The sequence below is a fragment of the Canis lupus genome, chromosome 34, assembly GCF_048164855.1.
Source record: "Canis lupus baileyi chromosome 34, mCanLup2.hap1, whole genome shotgun sequence".
NCBI lineage: Eukaryota > Metazoa > Chordata > Mammalia > Carnivora > Canidae > Canis > Canis lupus.
In genome coordinates this window covers 4,832,756-4,856,861 of record NC_132871.1, presented here as the reverse complement: position 1 = coordinate 4,856,861, position 24,106 = coordinate 4,832,756, and the positions used below count along the sequence as shown (strand labels likewise).

Genomic DNA, 24,106 nt, shown 5'->3' with positions numbered 1-24,106 from the left:
GCTAGGAAATTAAAAATGCAAGGCACAAGTAACCACCAAAAAAATTTCACAAAGGGCATATCTTTCTACAATTTGTTTTAAGATTTTATTTTCTCTACACCCAATGTGGGGCTCAAGCTTACAATCTCAAACTCAAGAGTCTCACACTCCAGCAACTGAGCCAACTAGTTGCCCCTAAAAGAGCACATTTAAAAATATGCCTCTTCTATTTTGTTTGTAAGTTGAAAAGTTTTAGTGGCTCAAATTCAAATTCTTTCAAACACTTGAAAGCTACAAACTAAAACTAACTCATTCAAAGTAAATCACCTTGACACTGGGATATTTCTAAAAGGCTTTTTTAAAAAGTCATTTAAAATGCTGTTGCTTCAGCTCTTTTACATCTTTAATAAAATGCTAAGCATGCTCAGAGCACCTGGGTGGCTCAGGGGTTGAGTGTCTGCCTTCAGCTCAGGTCGTGACCCCGGGGTCCTGGGATCGAGTCCTGCATTAGAGAGAGCCTGCTTCTCTCTCTGCCTGTGTCTCTGCCTCTCTCTATCTCTCTCATGAATAAATAAACAAAGCCTTTTTTAAAAATGCTAAGTAAGCATTCTAAAGACATTTTTTTTAATCCAGCGTAAAGGGTATAAGATAATTTAAAAGATTACTTAGAAAAGTGAGCCTAGGGATGGCCTGACTGGTTCAGTTGATAGATCATGTGACTCTTGATCTCAGGATCATGAGTCTGAGTCCCAAAGTGGGCAGAGAAATTAAGATTACTTAGGGAAAAAAAACAAAAAACAAAAACCAGTGAGCCTAATAATGTTTGTAATATAATCTGTGGAAAGCAATACATTCAAACTACAAATTTAAATAAATGACTTTAAACAGAAACACCATGGTACAATAGAATAAAGACGTGACCAACGGTCAAGAAATCTGAGTTTAGCAAGTCATTTCACCTCTCTAGGTTCTCAGTTTTTTCTTCTGTAAAAGAGAGAGTACTAAATGAAAATGCTATTGAAAGGCCATGCTAGGGGCACCTGGACGGCTCAGTAGCTGAGCGTCTGCCTTTGGCTCTGATTGTGATCCCAGGGTCCCAGGATCGAGTCCTGCATCAGGCTCCCTACATGGAGCCTGCCTCTCCCTCTGCCTGTGTCTCTGCCTTTCTCTCTGGGTCTCTCATGAATAAATAAATAAAATCTTAAAAAAAAAAAAAAAAAAAAAAAAGGCCATGCTAGCTCTATAATTTCATTTATATATGAGAACTTTCATGTTGGGTTAAAGTAATTAACATTCTAGGCTTGCTGTTCATATTCTTAAAATGTTTTGCAGGAAATAGTTTTAATATTTCAAAGCTAAAACCGATAAAGACTATATTACCTTAAGTTCAGCAACTTGTGATGAAATGTGCCACATAAGGCTCTCACTTAGGAACTTCATACCATATGGGCCTAGGAGCTCTGATAACGATCTCATTTCTGAAAGGAAATGTAATTAATTTTATACTTTGACAGAGCAAACACTTTCAGAAAACGAATGTTAACACACTGGAATGTTTCATTATAGAAGCAAATTATTAATGCAAAAATCCTGAGAAGTCTCTAGAATAAACAAGGTAACACAAAAGCAAAGTAAGTCTAAGATATAATGTATGATTATGCACTGAATGAATTAAATGAAAACAGTCATAACAATCAAAAGCCAAAAGAATCGAGGTGTCTTCACTCTAGAGAACATGTCCGTTTTATTCACCTGATATGTCAGAGTATTCCTCTGCATTGAATGTTAACTCATTTTCTGTAGGTAAGTTCACAAACGCTTTCATTGCAGGGAAATAAGCTATGTGACCATTGCTGACTTGTCTTAACAAAGTTTCCAAATACCTAAGAAGAAAAAGTAAATTTAAAATCAGGAGAAATTAAGTCAATACTTATTATGGTATAAATTCCTACATAAGTTGACTGATAACAAAAATGAGCACTTATTAATAAAAAAAAACTTCCCTAAGCAGTTCGTTACAAAGAAACTTTGTATCACTCCAAATTTCTAAATGTGCTTACCAATTTGTGTATAGACTTGTGATGGTTGGTTCTCCATGACTGTCTAAATGTTGTGTTTGTTGAAGAAGAACGTTGTTAAACACTCTTGTAATGTCAATTTGCACATAGTTTTCTATGGACTGTAGTACAGTCATATATGCTCTTACACTTGTTAGAAGCTCTGATGGTTTTGCAATTTCCTGTGTGGCTTGATTATACATAGTCATTCCAACAATTGACCTGTTGGGGGTGAATAAAAGAACTGACTTTTCCATTTATTAAGCAGGCCATTTAACCTACTGGTAGCAAGAACATTAATTTTAAAGACAATTTGTTACAAAGCCATGAAATTACTATCATTATCTCCAAAAAAAATGAACACCTAAAAGCTACAATAAAGTAGAAATATGATTTTAAAAATTCTAAGGACATCAATATTAAAAATGATTTAAGGATAAAGAGGGCTTAAAAAAATTCCTTAACAAGATACACTGTCTATAGCAAGTACAATGGATTATTTAATCCACAGCTCAAATTTATCTGGCACTCTAACACACCAGTAAGCTTTATACCGATCATTCTCATATTTAATAACTCTACTATGTAGTTATTATCACCACCATTTCACAGATTTAAACACCACCACCACCACTACCTAAGGCTCAGAACTCAAGTAAACTGAATAAGGTCACTTTGTTTGGAAGTAGGGGGTCTAGGGTTTGAGTCCACATCTGCCTGACAGTGCTGCCACTCAACAAAATGCACAACAGTCAAACAAGGCAACAAAAAACCTCCCATGTTGTTTTTTAATCATTTGCAGCACACAAAACACAGTTCTGTTATATTTATACCCCAATGAACTATAAGCCTGAAAGGAAACACAAATTTTGAAAATACTTTCCTACCTGTTCTTTTCCTATGTTGGCCACCCCATCTTACCATCTTTAAAACTCTGAGCTTTGGATCTGTAAAGATCTTAAACTTGTGTTTGTAAGGATAAATCCTTAAAGACAACATCAAATTCCATCAATAGAAACAAACCCCAGAAGATCAACTCAAGGCAATAACTGCTATCCTTGCATATAACCCCTCAAGTTCCAAGACTGTACTCAAGTGATCAGCAAAAATCAACAAACTAATGCAACCTATTGTTTTGGCATGAAAATCTTTCCCAGGTAAACAAGTTTACAGCCTTGCTTTGATTCTGATAACTAAGTAGATGTTTTGTCAAAAGAACATCTGTTTCTCTATGGATTAACAGACCAGACTACTTACAGAAGGAAAACAAGGGGGGTGTAAAGTCAACCCTATCTTCCACCCACCATCCTCTCATTCCCACCGAGTTGAGAATAATAAATACCAGAGTGCATAATGTCCCTTTGGTTTAAAAACTATTCTAGGTTTCACTGTCAGAATGCCTGCCTTACTAAAGGATAGCAAAAGACAGTCTTTGTTTAACATCTCACTAGGCAACTGATGACTTAACACACAATTTAGTACCCACTTACATATTCTCCTATTTTGTTCTCTAATTGTTGTAGCCTTCTCACAAACTATAGCTCTAAGCTTTATACTATTTCATTACTACTTACAGGACCTAACACAATGTCAAGCACATGGTATAAATACTACTTGTTAACGACCACAAAACTGAAAAATCTTCAGCTAAATTTTGTTTTATAAATTGATGTTCAAAGAAAAACTTCTCAAATCAATCAATATTTTCTTGAATAAATACATGTGTAACTTTAGAAAAAAGCTGAAGCAACATTTATAAAACTGAAAGGTTTCTGATATCACATGCAATATGACTTCAAGAAACATATATAAGACTTATAGAACTCTAATTAGGGGTGCCTCAAGAGTCTAGAATTCTACTGACCTAAGAGCATACATGTGAACTCAGAAAAAAACAAGATATCATCTAGTCCTGATGGTTTCAAACATTTGACTGTGACCGACTTATAAGATATGTATGTGGCATCATGACTGGGTACATATATACATATAAGTGAAAAATTTCATGAAGCAGTATTTATACTTACTACATGCAGTGGATGATTTTTTCTATTCTTGTTTCTTTTCCTTCCCTGCCTCTTCTTTCTTTTTTTAAATGTTTACTACAACCTTCTACATTGATTTCATGACCCGACTTGGTTGCTACCTACCAGCTGAAATATACTGATTCGCTTCAATCTTCTCATTTTACTTATAGGGAATCTAAGGCTCACAGAATTAACTGGCTTGTCCGGTGTTAAAACTGGTTAATAACAAGTATGGGACAAGAATCTGGGTAACTTAAGTGATTCCTAGTTCACCACTCTCTATACTTCCCCATTCATTATTCTTGATACTATATCAGTTCTACTACTACTTTTCCTCGTAACAAGGATATGAAGTACATAACAAATTCATTAACTGAACCAACAAAAAAGTTTGTTATTCTTTCTTACTTTGTAAAGCGGATTTCCAGATGAGAAGTCAAATATTCTCGTGGGGTAAAAGTATGTTCCCAAACCACCATGTTTGGTACATAATTTATAGAGAAACACAACTCAGAAAGTGCAGTGTGCAATTTATCAAGGCTGAAAAAATATTAATGAACAGTAAATGAAATGTTCAATGTTTCATCATAAAAATACAAAATTACTTTTATAAATGTATCAGATCTCATTTGGGGATAATAATTCCAGAATTCAGTATTTTTCTTCCTAAATTGACAAGTTCAAAATCTTTAAGGATATCACTAACATGAGAGCAGTTTTCTAAAGACAGTATCACTCATTTGTTTCTCCATTCAGATGACAATTACATTGATTTAATATACAAGAAAGTTTATTACATGCTCATAGACAATCTTGCTGTACTTTCTGTATTGGAGGACGAAAGTTGTCTACAAAATGGCAAACAGCTTGCTCAACATAAAAAAAGCCAAGAAGTAAGAAATTTACTTTAAACAAAACAAATGTTCATCCATTATTGTCCACCAATGCCTACCCTCCAAAAACACAATCCTTAATATCTAGTCTGATATACGTACTATAAAAATGATTTATGTTCTAATACAACAATATGCCAAAATAAAGTCTCAGATTACCTGCTTTTTAATAAATGGAAAATTATGGATTACTTATAGTGTATCCTCCCAATTTTTAGACAGATTTTTGGCCTTTTGCATTCATTATATATAGACAAATATTACCTATTAAATGAATTTTCTTTAAATCCAAAATTTTCAAAAATCCAAAATCTGTATTTTGGAAATAAGCACTAATTATTCAAATACACAAAGGTAAAATAATAGTAATAATAATGATGATACTTAATGACAAGAAATGAAGAATTTACAACTATGAGCATTCCCTCAGTACTAATGCCATACAAAAAGTGAAAAACTTCTACTTGTAACAAAAAGATACAATAAAATTGGATGGCTTACTTGGTCACTACCAGCCTGTTTTTCCTCATACTCTCAACTCCTGGCTTTTCCCTTTCAGGTTCCCCTTTCTTACCAGTCTGTTTTTTTGACTTCTTATTCACTGCTTGACTAATGGTTTTGGCACAATGCTTGGGCAACAACTAAATTTAAAAAGAAATTAAATCTTATATTACACCAATTATTTTGAAAAAACATTAACTATTTAAGCAAATCTCAGCTGAATCCAGACAAGGTAGCAAATAGCATCTAGCACAAAGAACAGAGGCATATGTGAGATGCAGTTTACCTACCCAGGTCAGGGAAGTCACACAGCTTGGTAGAAAACAGAAATAGGTAAATCTTGTGTGAAGAAAGCTTCATAGAGTAAGTTATATCAAAACTAAAGTTTAAATGGTAAGTAAAAACAGACTAGACAAGCAAAGAATGAGAACATTTTACTGGAAAGAAAAGTTCAGAATTTAGTGAGAACTACTCGGTGTTAAAACACCAAGTGAAGGGTGAAGTAGATGGTTTGAGCTATGAGGAAGGGACTTGAATGCCAAGCTAGAGGCTGGATTTTAAACAGTAAGACAGTGGCAAATTTTTAAAAACCTAAAAATGATGTTTTATAAGAAGAGGTAAGGAGATTTACTGACATTTTAACAATAAAAAAATTACAACTGCCTAACACTTAATTCTCTTGCCTTCGTACACAAAAGTCCTGTCTGTAAGGAAACACGTAAATTATTACCTGGTCACTAAGAGTACACTGTTCTGTGCAAATATCAGTGATGAGATTTCGAGCTTGTTTGGCCATTTCATCCAAGAACATATTACATAAAGAAAGACTGCGATCTCCAATATGATGTCGCTGTCAAAGCCGAATGATAACAATAATAAAAGTTATAAGAAAGTAGCTTGAATTAAAATATTTTTTTAAATAAACACGGAAAATAAAGTTAAAGTCCATTGTACACTAAGGAGTGGTAGTAGAGAATGTTCTAGATTACTTTTATCTCTTAGAACAACTAACCTATCATACTGTTTTTACATAGTTGACATAAAATAAATATTTGGTGATTATACAAGTCAAGCACAATTGGGGAGATCTTAGAGGACCAGTAATTTCTTTACCATGAAAAGCTATTAATCTTCAATTTTTGCAAGGTCCTACATTCGTTCTTATTTAAATACTGAACCATCAAACAGAAGATGTGAAAGAACACATTTAGAGTAATGTTCTCTAATCTTAACTGATACACACACACACACTATATATACAGATAAATGTAAATCTTGGCACAAAAAATAACTTGGTAATATATAAACAAAAAAGCTTAAATATTTAATTAAAATTGTGAGAAATCGTGTCAATAAAACAAAGTCACAAGACATTCAACTTGCTAAAATCAAACTCCCCAACCCAGAAGAGATAAAAAGCTGACCATGCATTTTCTGAACACAACAGCGGAAAAAAAGAATTATTATTTTTATATTATGTTTAATTTTAAGGAGATTTTATATATATATATATATAGAGAGAGAGAGAGAGAGAGCACGCCACACACTCACTTAAATCCATCCATCTTTCTCTATAGGAATCTGATCTTTTTAGTTTTGGTGGGTGCCATAATAATTTAATAGGTTTTTCTTGTCAATGGTAACTAGAATGTTGAGTATATAATGCAATAAAATTTTGTATTACACTTTTGCAATACTTTACAAAGAGATAAATTTTTGAAAGTTTACCTTACCAAATCTTCCGTAATTACATAACAAATATACCGAGAGTTTACATTTGGTATTTCTATGTGCTAAAACAAATGCAATATACAAGAATATAAAAATACTTCAATACCTAAAGTAACAGTTCCTAGATCTATCATGATACCTTAATGTATTTTATTCTAAGCACCACTGAAAATTTTAATAGGAAACCAAACCAAAAGGAACCTCCAGGACAGATACAATTAAATATTGGTTTACATAAGGAAAGATTTCAAATAGTAAACATTTAAGGTTTTATGTAACCAAATTCTGACTCCTGGAAGATGAAACATATCCCTTGCTATCACTTAATTCCGAAAAAAGACCACTGAACTAGCATTTCTTCAAACTTACTAGACTTATTTAAAATACAAATCTGATATCACTACTCCCCTTCAATGGCTCAGAAATGCTGAGACTGGGTGAAAAACAGAACAAATAGTCTCTTAATATCACAAAGTCTCTCCATGATCTGCCTCAGCCTCGGGCTACAGTGCTGAGAAAGATTTTAGGAAAACAATGTCAGAAGTGGAGACCATTTAGGAGACTACAACAATAATCCAAGAAAAAAGATGTGGCTTTGACAAGGATGAAAAGAGGGAGGAGTTTGGATAAGTTTGGATATATATGAAGCCAAAGGCAGAAAAGGCTTCAAAGGATGATGACTGAGTAACGTGGAGAATCAAGTTCTATTCTGGACATGCTACATGTCAGATGGCTAAAAATACCTGATCCAGAAAATGGAGATCTTTCAGTAAAGGTCTGGAGTGGAGATAAAGACCCAGGCAACATCAGCAATATGCTAACTGAAATAAGCCAGACACAAAAAGACATATACTGCATGGTTCCACCTATATCAACTACCTAGAATAGGCAAATTCTTAGAGACAGAAAATAGACTAGAGGATATACCAAGAGTTGGAGGGATGAGAAGTTCAACTTAATGATTACAAAGTTTATCCTTCGGGTGACAAACATTTTGGAAATGGATAGTGGTGGTGGCTGTACAACACTGTGAAAGTAATTAATGCCACTGACTAAACATTTAAAAATAATTTAAATGGAAAAGTTTTATGTGATATATATATATATCACATATATTAAATATATGTATATACATATATTTTTAATTATAAGGTTTTTGTTTTTAAAGATTTTATTTATTTATGAGAGACACAGGCAGAGGGAGAAGCAGGCTCCCAGAAGGGAGCCCACTGTGGGACTCGATCCTAGGACCCCAGAATCACGCCCTGAGCCAAATGCAACCACTCAACTACTGAGTCACCCAGGTGCCCCTAATTACAGTTTTTTTTAAGAGAAAAAAAGAATGAGAGTCCAAATTGCTGAAGATCTAAGTGCTTTGGTGAGAAATGTTTACTTTCTCCATATGCAACAGACAACCACTGAGGATTCTCCCAGAAGGAAAGAGACTCTGGTGGCATTGTATTAGATAATCTTAAAGGCAGAAATACTGAAGGCAGGAAAACTATTTAGCAGTACATGTGGGGGCAGCCCGGGTGGCTCAGCGGTTTAGTGCCACCTTCAGTCCAGGGCGTGATCCTGGAGACCTAGGATGGAGTCCCGCATCGGGCTCCCTGCATGGAGCCTGCTTCTCCCTCTGCCTGTGTCTCTGCCTCCTCTCTGTATGTGTCTCTCATGAATAAATAAATAAAATCTTAAAAAAAAACAAAACAAAACAGGAGTACATGTGAAGAGTACTGCAAATTTGAGCTACAATAGTCACAAAAGCAAAACTGAGGGTAGAGGGTGAATTCAAGAAATGAAACCAGACAAAATTAAGAAGACTTCATGGGTGATTGAATGGGAAGGATGACTGAAGAAAAAATTAATAGTATACCTTGGGTATAAAGCTCAAGGAAAGAATCTATTAAATCTAAAAAGTCTAAAATTTGCTGGCGTTGCTATCCCCTCACAGTTAATATTCCTAAAAGCAATTCCTCCTAAACCTCTTGCAGGCTAAGTTCTGTCTCAGAGTCCCCTTCCAATGCACTGAGGAATACAATCTGCAACAGATGTTACTTAATGCTTAAAGACATTAATAATGCTACTGCTATTTGTTAGTTTCTTTTCTCCAAGCTCTGTAGTTCTAAGTAAAGGGACTCAACATAAGTTAAACTATAAAAAACCAGACCACTTAACTCTAATATATAGTCTTATCACACTTACAAAGTGACATTTCTTCTCTAAAATCAGGAGAAATACTGCATACTTTTTTGATACTTTTTATTGATAAAAGTACCAAGTAATTAAAATATTCAATAACTATGTGTGGCTGTATGTCTTACAAATACTAATAATGTTAATTTTGTTTACTATATCTATCATATTAACATCAGTAAAATTCCTCCTTGACATGTTTTATGTTTACAGTCAGTAATCGGTAATTCAATTTTTGATTCTTTCCAATAATAATTTAAGAGGAAAAGTAAGCATACAAAATCAATTACTGTATGTAGCTTTACCATAAATATGAATATTTAATCCATTTAATAAATGTAACCCCAAGTGATTTTATAATATGTTCTTAAAAATATATATGTGTATTTATTCATCTGTGGAAGTAAATGCTACATCTATTTTAATCTATTGAAACATTCTTCTGATTCTGCAAACAGAGAAATTAGGTAAGAAACTAGATTAGGTAATTGTGACTTTGCAAAATGTAGCCAGCTACATTTTGGTGTACTCTGGTGTATTCTACATACCATATAAATCATAATACTACCCTGAAATTACCTCTTCAGGACACAGTTCATGTGTGCAACTCATAAAATGAGTGCAAAGTAGTGGAAATGCAATGGAGTATCTTGACTGAGAGGGTAACTCCAAACACTGTTGAAACATCTTCTCGAAAGCACGACTATAAAAACTATATAAGGAAACAAATTAAAAATTAGAATATTTCATATAAAAAATTTTATGATACAGTTAATTTTGTTTGATTCAAGTGAATGAAAGCTATCAACTGGTAGCCTTTATTCCCTTAAGAAGAGAGTAGTTATTTCTCCAAAGACTATCTTTTATACACCAACAATCATTACAGAATAAAAGAAATATTATTTTATAATATTAACCAAGTTTTAAAATAAAAAAACACAAAATAAACTGTATCTATGGCATATGAACATATGACATTCAAATCTCACACTACCAGATTTATCAAAGCCAAGTCATTATCAATTTTAAGAAACACCACTATTTTATGTACCACCAAGAAAGAAAAGCACTGTCAATTAAATAATGATGCACCATCAATTTAAAATTACTTCTGGATTTAGGAGATATTAAATATAAAAGACTATGAGTCAATAAAATATAGTACATCTTGGAATAGACAACCAGAAGTAGTAAACATGTCTTTATTTTGGATGTAGTAGACAAAATAAGAATGTGACAAGAAAAAAATGGGTAAAAATTAATTAAATATGACTGAAAATCACAAATTTTAAACATTACTCAATGTATTTTTACTTCTAAGGAAAGGGAAAAGGATTTTTTATTGCAGCAGCTTTCTTTTACCAATAGGTACCTTGCTGTAGATCAAATATATGTAGACCTAAAATGTTCCATTTTTCTTTCCAAGTCAGACAATAGTATACAGTTCTAAAAATAATCTTAAAATTCTTACAAATCTGACATGTGATATATTGTGTTTCAGTGATACATTGTTTCAGGAATTCCCTTAAGAAACCTCTCATGCCTTCCCTATCTGATGACCCGGATTTCTTCTGCAATACTGTTAATTAAAGCTATCCTAACAAACGGCCCAATCAGTGTGGACTGGGGGTATCTCCCCACACTAAAAAAAAAAACAACAACAACAGAAAAACAGTGAGAAGCTATTCATAATGATAGCTTTCAACACACAGAAACTACTATTAGTATCCACTGAGATTATCTCAGCATTGTAGAAATAAAGGATAATAGGTTACTCCAATTAGCCTCCATACACAGAAAAAAAGCCAAGAAGCAGATACAGCATTGATACTGCACAGCTTAGGAGCCAGAATACTTGAGTATGAATCCTGGTCCCACTGTTTATTAGTTTGATCACAATCAGGTTCATTTATTCTTTCAAACATTTATTAAGTATCTACCATGTTAGATACTAAGAAAACAAAAACCTGACCTTCCTTCAAGGACCACATTATGTAAGGGGAAAGAGAGGGAAGAAAAGAACTAAAAAGGCTATGATAAGAGCAGAGGAAAAAAAAAAAAAGAGCAGAGAGGAACAGAGCACCATGGAGGAGTAGTCACCACATCATCATAATATTAACGTCTAATTTAATACTGCAGAGCGAAATTACTTGCCATTTAGTTTCCAACATTTGCTCTATTTGACCCTGATTCACAACTTCTTTTCCTTCATATAATGATGCAAAAGAGGGCCTTGAGGCAATCTAAAGTGACTGTTTTTTACCTCCTCAAAAAAAGTAAAATAAATTCACAACTCTTAGAACTAAAAAAAAAAGACATAAGATCCCTAACTTTGTAGACTTTTTGTTAGCAAGTTGCCAACTATTCCATTTATTTATTTTTTTTTTGAAGATTTTATTTTTAAGTAATCTCTACATCCAACATGGGGCTCAAACCCCTATCATTGAGATCATGAGTCACATGTTCTACTGGTTGAGCCAGCTAGACACCCCTGTTCTTTTTATTCTTAGGAGTCTTTTACTGAATGGGCTCAAGGACTACAACACTAACATAAAAACAACCAACAAAGATATCTTTGAATACTAAAAATTTCAAATTCTGATTTTTAAAAAATTACCACATACCAAAATATGGAGAGATCTGATGTTTCCACCAACATTTCCACCAAAGAATCTACCATTTTTGTATGAAAAATTATTGTATTCATCATCTTTCCAAGTTCTCTGTGATCTGCAAGGCTAAGTGAAGCCTTAGAAACACTAGTATATGCCTGTGAAAGTCAAAAACAAAAGTAGTTTAAGAACAGACCAATATTTCAGCCTTGACATTCTACAGGGGAAAAAAAAAAACCCACTACTGAAAAATTTCTAGTGTTTATTTTGACACTGTATCAATAACATCACCTTTTTAAAGCTGTCAATAGTGACCAACTTGAAATTCCTATCAAGAAAATTATTTACATAAACAAACAGGTATTACTGTCAATAAAACAAAATCTAATATGTGGGTCATTCATATTGAACCCCAAAGGAACTGAAGTTACAATATCAAAAGTATAAAACAGTGAATTATCAGTTAACCCTACTAAAAGAAATTTTCAATCTAGTTTGAAAGAAAACATACGTGGGAAACACAGAGATGAAAGGAAGTACTGTACGTTTTGATTCACTGAGGTTTTAGATTATACTGAATAATTAAAAACTAGGTAATATGACACACTGTACTAACTGATGGATTCTAGAAAAGAACTGAAGATAGTAAAAATTAATGTAGGTTGACCAATAAGGTGACAGAACTTAACCAAAACCATGAGGATAGCTTTATGGGAAAAGAAACACTGTAACAGTGTTTATTACAAGGGTATCAAATCAGAGAGCAGAAATCTGTCCATGGACAGTGAGCATTCCAGAAAGGCACAGAATGAGAATAGGAGGAGTGTCTACAGAATAAATACTGTTCACTATGGCTACAGTTAAAGTGAAAAGAAGAGAGGGGATCCCTGGGGGGCTCAGCGGTTTAGCACCTGCCTTTGGCCCAGGGCGTGATTCTGGGGTCCTGGGATCGAGTCCCGCATTGGGCTCCCTGCAGGGAGCCTGCTTCTCCCCCTGTGTCTCTGCTTCTCTCTCTCTCCCTCTCTGTCTCTCATGAATAAATAAATAATCTTAAAAAGAAAAAAAAAAAAAGAGAGAGAGAGAAAGTGGTATAAGACGAGAGTCCACCAGATCTTGTAGACCCCTTTCATGAACTAAAGGTTTTGCACAGTGGCCAATTATTGTTTTAGAAAGATTATTCTATGCAGTGGAGGGAATTGGGGAAAGGTGGACAGAAAGGGAATAGGAGGCAGAGATCTGTTAGCAGGCAGGAGTGGCAATAATCCAGACAGGATCATGATGGTCTGGTCTACAATGGTGGTATAGTTTAAAACAGTTTCATCCGGGAAATGACTAGAAATGGTGGGCAACTGAAGAGCTACGAATCGTGGCCAGGGTTCTGGCTTTTGGGAAATACTTCCTCGTGGATCTCATGTATGCCTACACATTGGATATGCCAAGAATGCAAGACCCAGAGCACTCATTACTCAGGCCATTTCTCAAGGTTGTATTTGCAGCTACCAAACTTGAGGAATGAGGTCATCTCGACCTCTGGATCAAAGAGCTAGTATGCTTGTATTGGTAAAAGGGAGGGTGCATCAAATTCAGTGTTCCCTAGCTGCAACATAAACCTACTGTGTACCCACCATTCATCTGGGTTCCTCTGGGCCTTCCACCATGGGTCATGGAAGCAAGGGGAAAAAATGATACATATACACTAATGCTCATGATGCTTCCTGTGCAGTGAATAATTAAGTCCTTTGTCTCTGATGCAGGGGCCCCATGTCTTCTGCCAGTTTCCATGAAATAGTAGACTATAAACAATTATTTCCTTGTAAACTGGATAAAAATCAACTCTTAGCCTCTACAATAACAAGGGGCCAGAGCATGGATAATTACTGTTTACTAACACAGAAACACCACAGACAAAACAGAGTTTTATAGTTTTTGAATAAATGAAGAAGAATGAGGGCAATATTCTGACGGCATGGACATATATTACAAATTAAGTCTAACAGAAGTTTATCTTTAATCAGCTTTACAGTTTAAAGAGGAAACACAGTTGTGGCCATGAGCTTAATAAAGACTTTCATTAACTGACCTTCATTTCAAAAATTCTGAATTAAAATATCACTGTGGAAACAATTTCAGATGAAATGGATGGTGACAAAATGAGATAATTTAACGTAAAAGACTTATTTGAAATACTTGACAACAATGAAAGGAGAAATAGGTTATTTTTTTTAAAAAAAAAAGGTTTAAATAAAAGTGTAAGATATGAACAACCCAAGTAAATTTGATGACAGAAGAAAAGAAGATAAATGAAGATAGATGACTAAAGATGCTTAAGACACTACTGGAATACATAGGGGAACAAGAAGTAGGAAGGAGAAAAATAATGACAGAGAATACATGGAGAAAGAATGCTTTAAAGATTAGAAAAAAGGAAAAAGATCAAAATGACGTATAAAAGACCAATGACCTTAAGATCAAATTGGATAGGACTCCAGTTAAGGCAGAAAACAATTACAAAATTCTCCCAAAGCCTTATCCTTCTGGCCCTGCACTACAAGAATTACTGCTACCTAGAGAACTCTACACCCTCTCGGGCCACGCGCTCATACCCAACTCTTATCCTTCTATTTGATCACTCATCAGTCATCTCTCTTGTGAAGGCTTCTTCCCTCTTGTAGTAATACTTTACACTAAAAAGTCTCTTTACTTGCCCTTTCCTCCTGTGTAGGCTATTTTCCTATTCAATTTCTACCCATCTTTCAAGATCTGGGCAAAATGATGCTTTCTCTATAGTCGTTATTAGCAATTCCAACATGAAAAAAAGCTTTCTCCCCTCTAAGAAAACTATAGTTAATTATAATCATACTCTGTCAAGTAGCATCTTTTACACTTTCAACCGCTACTTAATTTTCATTATCTTTTATGCCTGTCTCCACACCCAAATTTATAATATCCTCAAAACAAGATTTGTACTCCTCTACAGATTATAAAATAATGTTCAATATTTTATCTCCTGTATCCTACGGTCTAGTCAGTAGGCATGGAACCTTCATTGCTGACCTATTCTTCATCACCTATGCAAACCTTCTGGATTCTCACCACTGCCTCACAAGTTGCACTTTCCCGCTCAGACAAGACTTCTCTGGCTTAGTTGTATGTCCCACTGCTTTCTTCCTTGTATGCTCTGCCCTTCTGTCACTAAAAATGAAGAGTTATAGAGAGTGACTTTATGTCCCAGTCACGATTATGAGCAATGTTATGGGTTAAATTCTATCCACAAAAAATATGTTGAAGTCATAGTCCCCAGTACCTCAGAAAGTGACCTTACTTGGAAACAGCGTCTTTACTGAGGTAATCAAGTTAAAAAAGAGGTCATTAGAGTGGGCCCTAATCCAATAAGACCAGTATCCTTATAAGAGGAAAAATTTGGACACAGAGATATGTACAGATTATATGAAGAGAGACAGGGACAATGCCATGACAGTGACTCATCTACAAGCCAAAAAACATCAAAGATTGCCAGCAAATCACCAGAAGCTAGGAAAAAAGCATAGAAAAGATTTTCCCTCATAGCCCTCAGAAGGAATCAATCCAGCTGACACCTTGATTTCAGTCTTCTAGCCTCCGTAACTATAAAACAACAAATTTCTATTGTTTAAGCCATCCAGCTTTGGTATGCTATCACGGGAGCCTTAGCAAACTAATAAAAGCAAGAATACAACATATGAAAAAATCAGAGAGAGTGATATTCTTATAATCACTCATAAAAATTAAAAATACTTACAAAGGGATCTGTCAGTTCTACATTCTTAATGCTTATACAAATGCTTTATATTTTGCCATATGACTGAACACAGCTAAATTATCAAGTGATTCCTTCAAATGAGTAAGCTTAATAATCCTGAAAGTATTTAATAAGGGTAAATTTGGGATGTACCTAAATCTCTATAATTTTCTGAACCCAAATGTTGGTTTAGGCACTCTCACAAACTGACAGCAGAAGACTTAAATACTAAATAGTTCAAGCTTTTTGACAATGAATGACTTTCAAAATTCTAAATGTGGATATCCTTTGGCAGAGCAATTTCACTTTTATTTTCACCTTATATGCTCCACTTCTATATTGTTTCACAGATCTTGTTAAAACAAAGAAATGTTCATTTCTAAACTTTATTTTTAATAGGAAGAAAAAAATCTTTTATACATACACACTTATTATTTTGGGGTAGTGGTGTTAAGTGTTCTTCCCTGATTTCCCACTAACCAACTCTGCAACTTCAGGCAAGTTACTTAATACTAGTGGTCTTCTTTATAAAATCATCTCCAAAAGTATGCAACCACAGAACAAAGAACGAGAATGAAAAAAATGTCCATGTATTTTGAGGTTCGAAGAAAAGAACCTGAGAGCAAAATTACCTCAGGGAACTAAGCAGACTGCCAGAAAAGCATGCTCTTCCTAGGAGTCCTTCCTGAGACTGGGCTGATCTAAAAATGACTTCCACCAATATATATTGGTTATATTTTTACTTTATAATTAAACAAACAAAAATTAATTTAAGTTGCACAGCCATGTGTATATATAGTATAATCCCACTTACCGTTTGAATACCTAAAAGGATATAAGCCACTTATTAAGTGAGTATTTCTGAGGTATGAAACTGGGAAAAGTACAAACTTTCATTTCCTACTTTACCTCTGGGTATTCTGACATTTTATAATGAGAACATAATATTATTATTTTAAAAATATATTTTAAAAATATGCAGTTATTGAAAAAACTGGGCCATAGTCTCCACATAATTACTAGAACTATTTAAGGGGCAATTAAATCCCATCATTAAATTCATAGTATACACAAAGATTTTAAGCTTGAATTTAAAAGTCCTTAAAAACTATGTATGTGAGTTATATATTAAATGAAAACTGAACTTTTAAAGTCTACTACCACTTATTTCTGCATTTCAGAAAAATGAAGCTTATGACACTATATCGGGACAACAAACTACACCCTGTGAGCTGCCTGCTTGTTCTTTTCTAAAGAAGATATCCAGACAGCTAACAAACACATGAAAAGGTGCTCAACATCATTAATCATCAGGGAAATCAAAATCAAAATCACAATGACATATCACCTCACATCTGTTAGAAAAGCTATTATCAAAAACACAAGGCAAGAATGTGGAGAAAAGGGAAGCCTCATGCACTTAGTGGGAATGTAAATGGATGCAGCCACTATGGAAAACAGTATGGAGACACCTCAAAAAATTAAAACTACCATATGATCCAATAATTCCATTTCCAGGTATTTATCTGAAGGAAATGAAACACTACCTCAAAAAGATTATCTACAAACCCATGTTCACTGCAGCACTATTTGCAACAGCCAAGACATGGAAATAGCCTAAGTGGCAACTGGTGGATAAACAGATAAAAGAAATGGCATTGTAAATACATATATGTATAAACACACACACAATATTATTTAATCAGAAGAATGGGGCAAATCCCACCATGCGCAACAACACGGGTGGACCCTGAAGGCATTATGCTAAGTGAAGTAAGTCAGACACAGAAAGTCAAAGATCAAATGATCTCACATGTGGAATTTTTAAAAATAACAAAACCCCCAAAAATCTAAAACTGAACTCTCAGACAACAGATTGCTGGTTGCCAGAGGTGGGGAGCCAGAGTTGAGCATTATGGGTGAAGGTAATCTGAAGGTATAGACTTCCAGTTATAAGATAAATAAGTCCTGGAGATTTCATGTACAGCATGATTACTGTCTCAGGAATACTGTACTGCATATTTGAAATTTGCTAAGACAGCAGATCTTAAAAGTCCTCATCATAAGAAAAAATATTTCTAACTATGTGTGGTGATGGATGTTAATTAGACTTATTATGATCATGTTGCAATATGTACAAAACTCATTATGTTGTAAACCTGAAAACTCATATGTTGATACCTTAATAAAAATGTTTCTTCTATGAGGTAAAAAATTATAGTTACACAAAACTAGTCTTTTCAACACATACACAACAATGAATCTTTTTCTTATTAAACGTTTTCATGTTAACAAAAATATTCAATACTCAAAACAGAATGACAAAATTATTAATTATTCTTACCTGTAATCTAAACCAATCTAATCTCATTCCTCTGAAATCAAATACTTCCCCATCTTCAACTACAATAAGAGAAAAAAGATTACAAAGGAAGTTAATGTTTCACAGATACAGAATCAGAGTTTTAAAATTTAAGATCTAAGACAATTCCATGTATGGCCATCTACATAAAAGAATTAAAACCAGAGTCTTAAAGAGGTATTTGTACACCATGCTCACAGCAGTATGATTTACAAGAGCCAAAAGGCAAAAGCAGCCCAAATGTCCATCAACAGAGGAATAGATGAACAAAATGTGGTACATTATTCAGCCTTAAAAAGGAAGGAAATTCTGGCACATGCTATAGAGTAGTTGAACCTTGAGGACATTATGCTAGTGAAGTAAGTTAGTGACAAAAAGACAAATACTACATGATCCCACTTATGAGGCATCTGGAGTAGTCAAACCCCTGGAACCAGAAAGCAGAATGGTAGATGTCAGGGGCAAGGGAAAAATCAAGAGCTGTCTTTAATAGCTATGGAGTTGCAGTTTTCAAGACGAAAAGTTCTGGGGACTGGTTGCACAACTATGTGAATACACTAAACACCATTACACAGCACACTTAAAAAAAAAAAACAAAAATAATTTAATCACTAAGACACTGAAGTCATTCTCAAATCCTATAAAGATGTTGATATAAGGAGGGAGTTATATGCTAGGAGAAGTGTAAAGTACAGACTTCTGCCCTAAACTCTAAATGCCAATTTTGAAGAAGCTAGAACAGAGCTTGAGAAGTCCTGTTAACAGAGGCTTTTGCAGAGCATGGTGAAGCTCCTCCAAGTAACTATAAACCAAGTATCACCAAGCAACTTTACAATAGTTTCTCTATTTTTAAGTGTGATAAAGACCGATTAAAATTTATTACTCGGGATCCCTGGGTGGCTCAGCGGTTTAGCGCCTCCCTTTGGCCCAGGGCGCGATCCTGGAGTCCCGGGATCAAGTCCCGCATCAGGCTCCTGGCATGGAGCCTGCTTATCCCTCCTCCTGTGTCTCTGCCTCTCTCTCTCTCTCTCTGTGTGACTATCATGAATAAATAAATAAAATCTTTAAAAAAAAAAAAAAACTTATGTGAATTAAATAGGATAATATGTATATGCCTACCACTTTTTAAAACATTTTATCAGTGGTACCAAATATTGTCATAGCTGATGCTTGGGCTGTATATACACTTCGTTATGCTTTGTTTTTTTAATTACAAAATACCTTCTTTCTCCCTGCTGAAAAATAAGATATTTCAAGCTATAATTCTCATTTTTTTTAAGACTTTATTTATTAATTCATGAGAGACACAGAGAGAGGCAGAGACTCAGGCAGAGGGAGAAGCAGGCTCCTCACAGGAGCCCGATGTGGGACTGGATCCCAGGACCCGAGGAGGTAGACACTCAACTGCTGAGCCATCCAGGCGTCCCCTCATTATTTTGATAAACATTATGACACACACACTTTGGCAACTTTTGCTTCAGAGAGAACAAATTAAATGTGTCCAAAAATAAGTATATAAAAATTAACTGTTAAATCCCCTCCTTAATAATCACATTTGAAAACCTAATCAGAAGAAAATATGCTTTTATTTGGAAGACTTACCTTGTTTTACACTCAAGGAAGTCATAGTGTTAACAAAAGAGGACATGATGATTGATTCATCTTCAGGGCAAACAGAAAGATTCTGAAAAAAGAAACAAAGAACAATGTTAAAAACATCTAACTCAGGAAACAATTCATAGGTCCGTCAATTTGGTGGATGGATAAACAAGCTGGTATGGCCATATTATGGAATATTTTTCAGCCTGAAACAGGAATGAAATGTTGATACATACATTAATATGGATCAATCTCAAAAACACTATGCTAATTCAAATAAATCACAAACAATAGATTATATAGCATATGATAGCATTTATATGAAAAAAAAATTTTTTTTAAGGTAAAAGTGACAAAAAGCAGATCAAAAGCAGATCAATGGTTGCCCAGGGTTAGAGAATGAATCAATTACAAAAGTACACAAGAAAAAAAAAAAAAAAAAGGACACAAGAAAACTGTTAAGTGTTGGAAACTTTCTAGGTCTTGACTGCAGTGGTAGTAACATGAATGTACACAGTTGTCAAAATTGAAATGGTATACTGAGAACAAGTGACTTTTATTGTGTATAAATTATACTTCATCAAAAGACCAAAAAATCCCTCTCAAGCCAGCTAAAAAAATGAATACCTTATAAACTGCACCTGAAGTGCATGCTGAATAATATTTTTTCAAAAAGTAGATACTTAGCTCACAAACAGCATAATTTTCTAAAACCTATACAATATGTGCATAATTTCACTATACTGTACACTTAAAAATAGTTAACATAAAAATTTGCATATGATACTTATTTTACCACAACAAAAAAATTTAACACCTATTACAATGAACTATATTAACAAATTAATCTTAGTTCTAAATTTAAATCCTAGTAAATGGGTAAAAACACCATGCATGTACCTTACAACCAAAAAGGGTATAAGAAGCTCGGGCTATGGAGTTAATAAAGCCTATGCTCAAATACTGGTTCTATTACTTATGAACTGTATGATACTGAGCAAGTCATACAAAGTCTTTTTTCCCCAACAAATGGTAACAATACCTACCCCCAGAGAATTGTTGTATAGATATAGTAAAATACATCATCAACAGATCTGATAATAATTAGTATTAGTATTATTATTGGTAATGTGACTGTAATTCCAGAAAAAAATAAAACATTATTTTTCCTAGTATTGTTAAAACACAACTGATGTAAAAGATACCTAAAGAGATGGAATGACTTAAAAAATTTAATATTATATAACATAAATCTGAAATGTATTAATTAATATCCAACTTCAGCAAGTTTCAAAATGACATGAAAGCAGGAGTCTGGTTTATTTTTTAAATTGTGATAGCACAAAAGCCTCTCCTTTATCTGGTAAGTGACAACTATTTAAATAAAAGTACAGAAAACAGTAACATTTTAGGGATAAAATCAGCTCTTCCATTTCCTTTTTTAATGGACATTCTAGACAAGAAGCATCTGAGCTCCATCTAGTGGATAAAGGAAGAAATACACCAGTTCAGGATACCAAACTATAAGGTGTGTATGTTCCAAGATAAACAATTTACAATTTTTTCTTTTCTTATGTGCATTTTTAGGTAGGTTTGAAAAAAAATCAGTATTTCAAAGTATGGTTATTTCATTGGAAAATGAGTAATTTTTTTTTTAAGATTTTATTTATTTATGAGAGATACAGAAAGGGAGAGAGAGAGGCAGAGACACAGGCAGAGGGAGAAGCAGGCTCCATGCAGGGAGCCCGACGTGGGACTCGATCCTGAGTCTCTGGGATCATGCCCTGAGCTGAAGGCGGCACTAAACCACTGAGCCACCTGGGCTGCCCGGAAAATGAGTAATTTCAGAATAGTCTTATAAAGAGAATTCATGCTGTTCTTTATACTGTGTTAGCTTATGACACTCTTTAGACATCTTTATTTTTATAAAATGAAGTGAAAAAAAATTTTCCTTACAGTTAGCTTATTTGGAATAAAAGTAAAACAAATTTATATTAAGATGAAAAAGACTGAATAAAGAAATTATGGAGACAAAAGTAAGACTAAAAATCCATAGAGGAAGTCCAAATTGAAAATAAAATAAAATCAGGACAACTAGATGATTCTTTTTTTTTTTTTTTAAATCTGGTCATTTACTAACACACTATGCCAAAAGATTTATATTCTATTTTTCCTCTAAAACTTGGTTACCAATTATAATGTCTCCATCATCTCATCTTTATTGCCATAGCCGCCGACCAAGTTCAGGCTCTCATCAGCTCTCTTCTGACCTCTCTGCCTCCTCCTTTGGCCCCCAGCAAATCCATCATCCACACTGAGCCAGAGGGATTCTGTTAGTAAATCTTTTTGCAAGGCCTTCTAAAATTTTGCCACTGTATACCTCCACCCCCACAGTAAAGAATTATTCCCTGCATTGTGTTCACTCTGAGCTTTGTACACACTTAAGCATAACACCTATTACATATCTCCTTGACAAGATATGACAATGACTTACTTATATTTGTATCTCCACCACCTGACACTAAATTATTTTGAGCAAGCAAATTAGTTACTAGAAAGGAGGGAAGGAAGGAATAAGAGGGAGAACAGCATGAGACAGTTTTTACCTGCACAAGTTCATTGAGAACAACAGCATCAAAGCCAGAAAGGTACTGTACATAATACCTCTGCATTACAGGTCCGTATTTCCTTACATGTGCTCTAAGCTCTTCCATGTAAAATATTAATTCAGCAATGTGCCTTTTAAAAAAAAATTCAAGAGAAGTACACAAAAAATAAATTCATCAATCTCAAGGAACACATAAAATGCCTTTTCTTAGAAAAAGCACTGCTAAATATCATCTTATGTGAACTACTTTTTAAAGATATCTCCTATGATGGAAAGTAAAATTAAAAAAACAGCAAAACAGCTATAACTAAAAAATTAACAAAGGACCACCCAAAATGAAAATAAAATTAGGGTATCTCAAAAATTACATCATTAAAAAAAATATCACAAATAAAAGACGATTAGAGGATTGGGAAGAAATAAGATTTTTATATATGCTCTTACTTCTCTGCTTCATTTATCTAACTCTTATTGAAAGACTGTAGACTAAAAAGATAGACATTTCAAATAACACACTTGGTACAACTCTACTTCATAAGGATTCTTATTTAAATTTTTGTGTGGTTAATCATTTTAAAAACTGAATTCCAAAAGAAATATTACTGGTTATAACAAGAAAACAAGTAAGAACTTTACTTTATACCTAGGGTATTGGAAAGGAAACATTAAAAGCCCTAATATTAAGCTACAGTTGACTTTGCATTATAATTTGTATCATCTAATGATATATTACAAATATTACTTTACTATGAAATATGAAAAGCCCTAAAAAAGATTTTTCAAAATAATTTAACTCCACGTTTTCAAATTCCACATTCCATATATCAAAATATTCAAAAAATAACTTTTTAAATGTCGCTAACTTACTTGTCTATAAAGTCATCTGCACTCTTCTTTGGCATGTTATCTGCATGACGAAGTAGCCAGATAATTTCATCACGGGCAAAGGATAATGCCATAAAAACAAAAAGTGCCTAATTAAAAAAATAAACAACATTGCTTATTCTCATGCCAAGATTATAAACAAAACCTTACTCATAATCTTTCTGTAAGCAAAGTCACTGGCAAAAGCTAATAAAATCAAGTTCAATAAACAAAAATGAAAACAGAAGAAAACTTGGGAAAGTATACATGTAAGGAAGAAGTGAGAAAAACGCAAAGAAGTGTGATATGTGAGTGTCAATTCATTCTCAGTTTTAGTAAGACTTCAAATTTTAGCACAACTTCCCATAGAGTATTTTTAAATTTTAATATGGTACACCAATAGTTGAGATAAGAATTAAAACAAATTTTAGTAAAACTTCACAATGAGTTTTTCATTTTAAGAAGGCATACCTATAATTAAAATAAGAATTAAATTAATTACCTTAGGACCTAGCAAGCCAGGTTGATCAGAGAGGACAGTAGCCAATTCTTTCAGCGCAGACCTTAAAAATTTGCGTCTTTCTCTGTGCATTGAACCACTATAGGGAAAGACATCATTATAATTTATCTGTTTCCACTAAAATCATTACTGGCTATTAAATGACTTATCATTTCAGGTCAATTTCCAAAGATTTTTTTAGAAAGCAGAAGCCCTACAAATATCTTCTATGGTATGTCATCTCATTAAATGACTTTCCAATCTTATGTTTATCCTCACCTTTCTTGCATTGTTTTTATAACCATGTTTATTCTGTTACTCTCCACCTATCAAAATCCTACTCAAACTTTAAGACCAATCCTTCAAGAAGCATTTCCCAAAATCCAGATGTCTGTTTCTAAAT

The 24,106-nt window shown here is 33.9% G+C and overlaps 1 protein-coding gene across 4 annotated transcripts in view; it reads right to left on the bottom strand.

Annotated features, from left to right (window-relative positions):
• NCKAP1 (NCK associated protein 1) overlaps positions 1-24,106 on the bottom strand; it is a 103,354-nt gene that overhangs the window by 28,277 nt on the left and 50,971 nt on the right. For all 4 annotated transcript variants that reach the window (XM_072811172.1, XM_072811171.1, XM_072811168.1 and 1 more), the window contains 13 exons: positions 23,707-23,803; positions 23,208-23,314; positions 22,339-22,471; positions 19,736-19,817; positions 18,116-18,174; positions 12,006-12,151; positions 9,961-10,093; positions 6,188-6,307; positions 5,458-5,597; positions 4,472-4,603; positions 2,040-2,258; positions 1,732-1,862; positions 1,360-1,457 (listed from right to left, as the gene is read on the bottom strand). In XM_072811172.1, the coding sequence (XP_072667273.1) occupies positions 1,360-1,457; positions 1,732-1,862; positions 2,040-2,258; positions 4,472-4,603; positions 5,458-5,597; positions 6,188-6,307; positions 9,961-10,093; positions 12,006-12,151; positions 18,116-18,174; positions 19,736-19,817; positions 22,339-22,471; positions 23,208-23,314; positions 23,707-23,803 (1,597 nt within the window). The remainder of the gene's footprint in view (positions 1-1,359; positions 1,458-1,731; positions 1,863-2,039; positions 2,259-4,471; positions 4,604-5,457; positions 5,598-6,187; positions 6,308-9,960; positions 10,094-12,005; positions 12,152-18,115; positions 18,175-19,735; positions 19,818-22,338; positions 22,472-23,207; positions 23,315-23,706; positions 23,804-24,106) is intronic.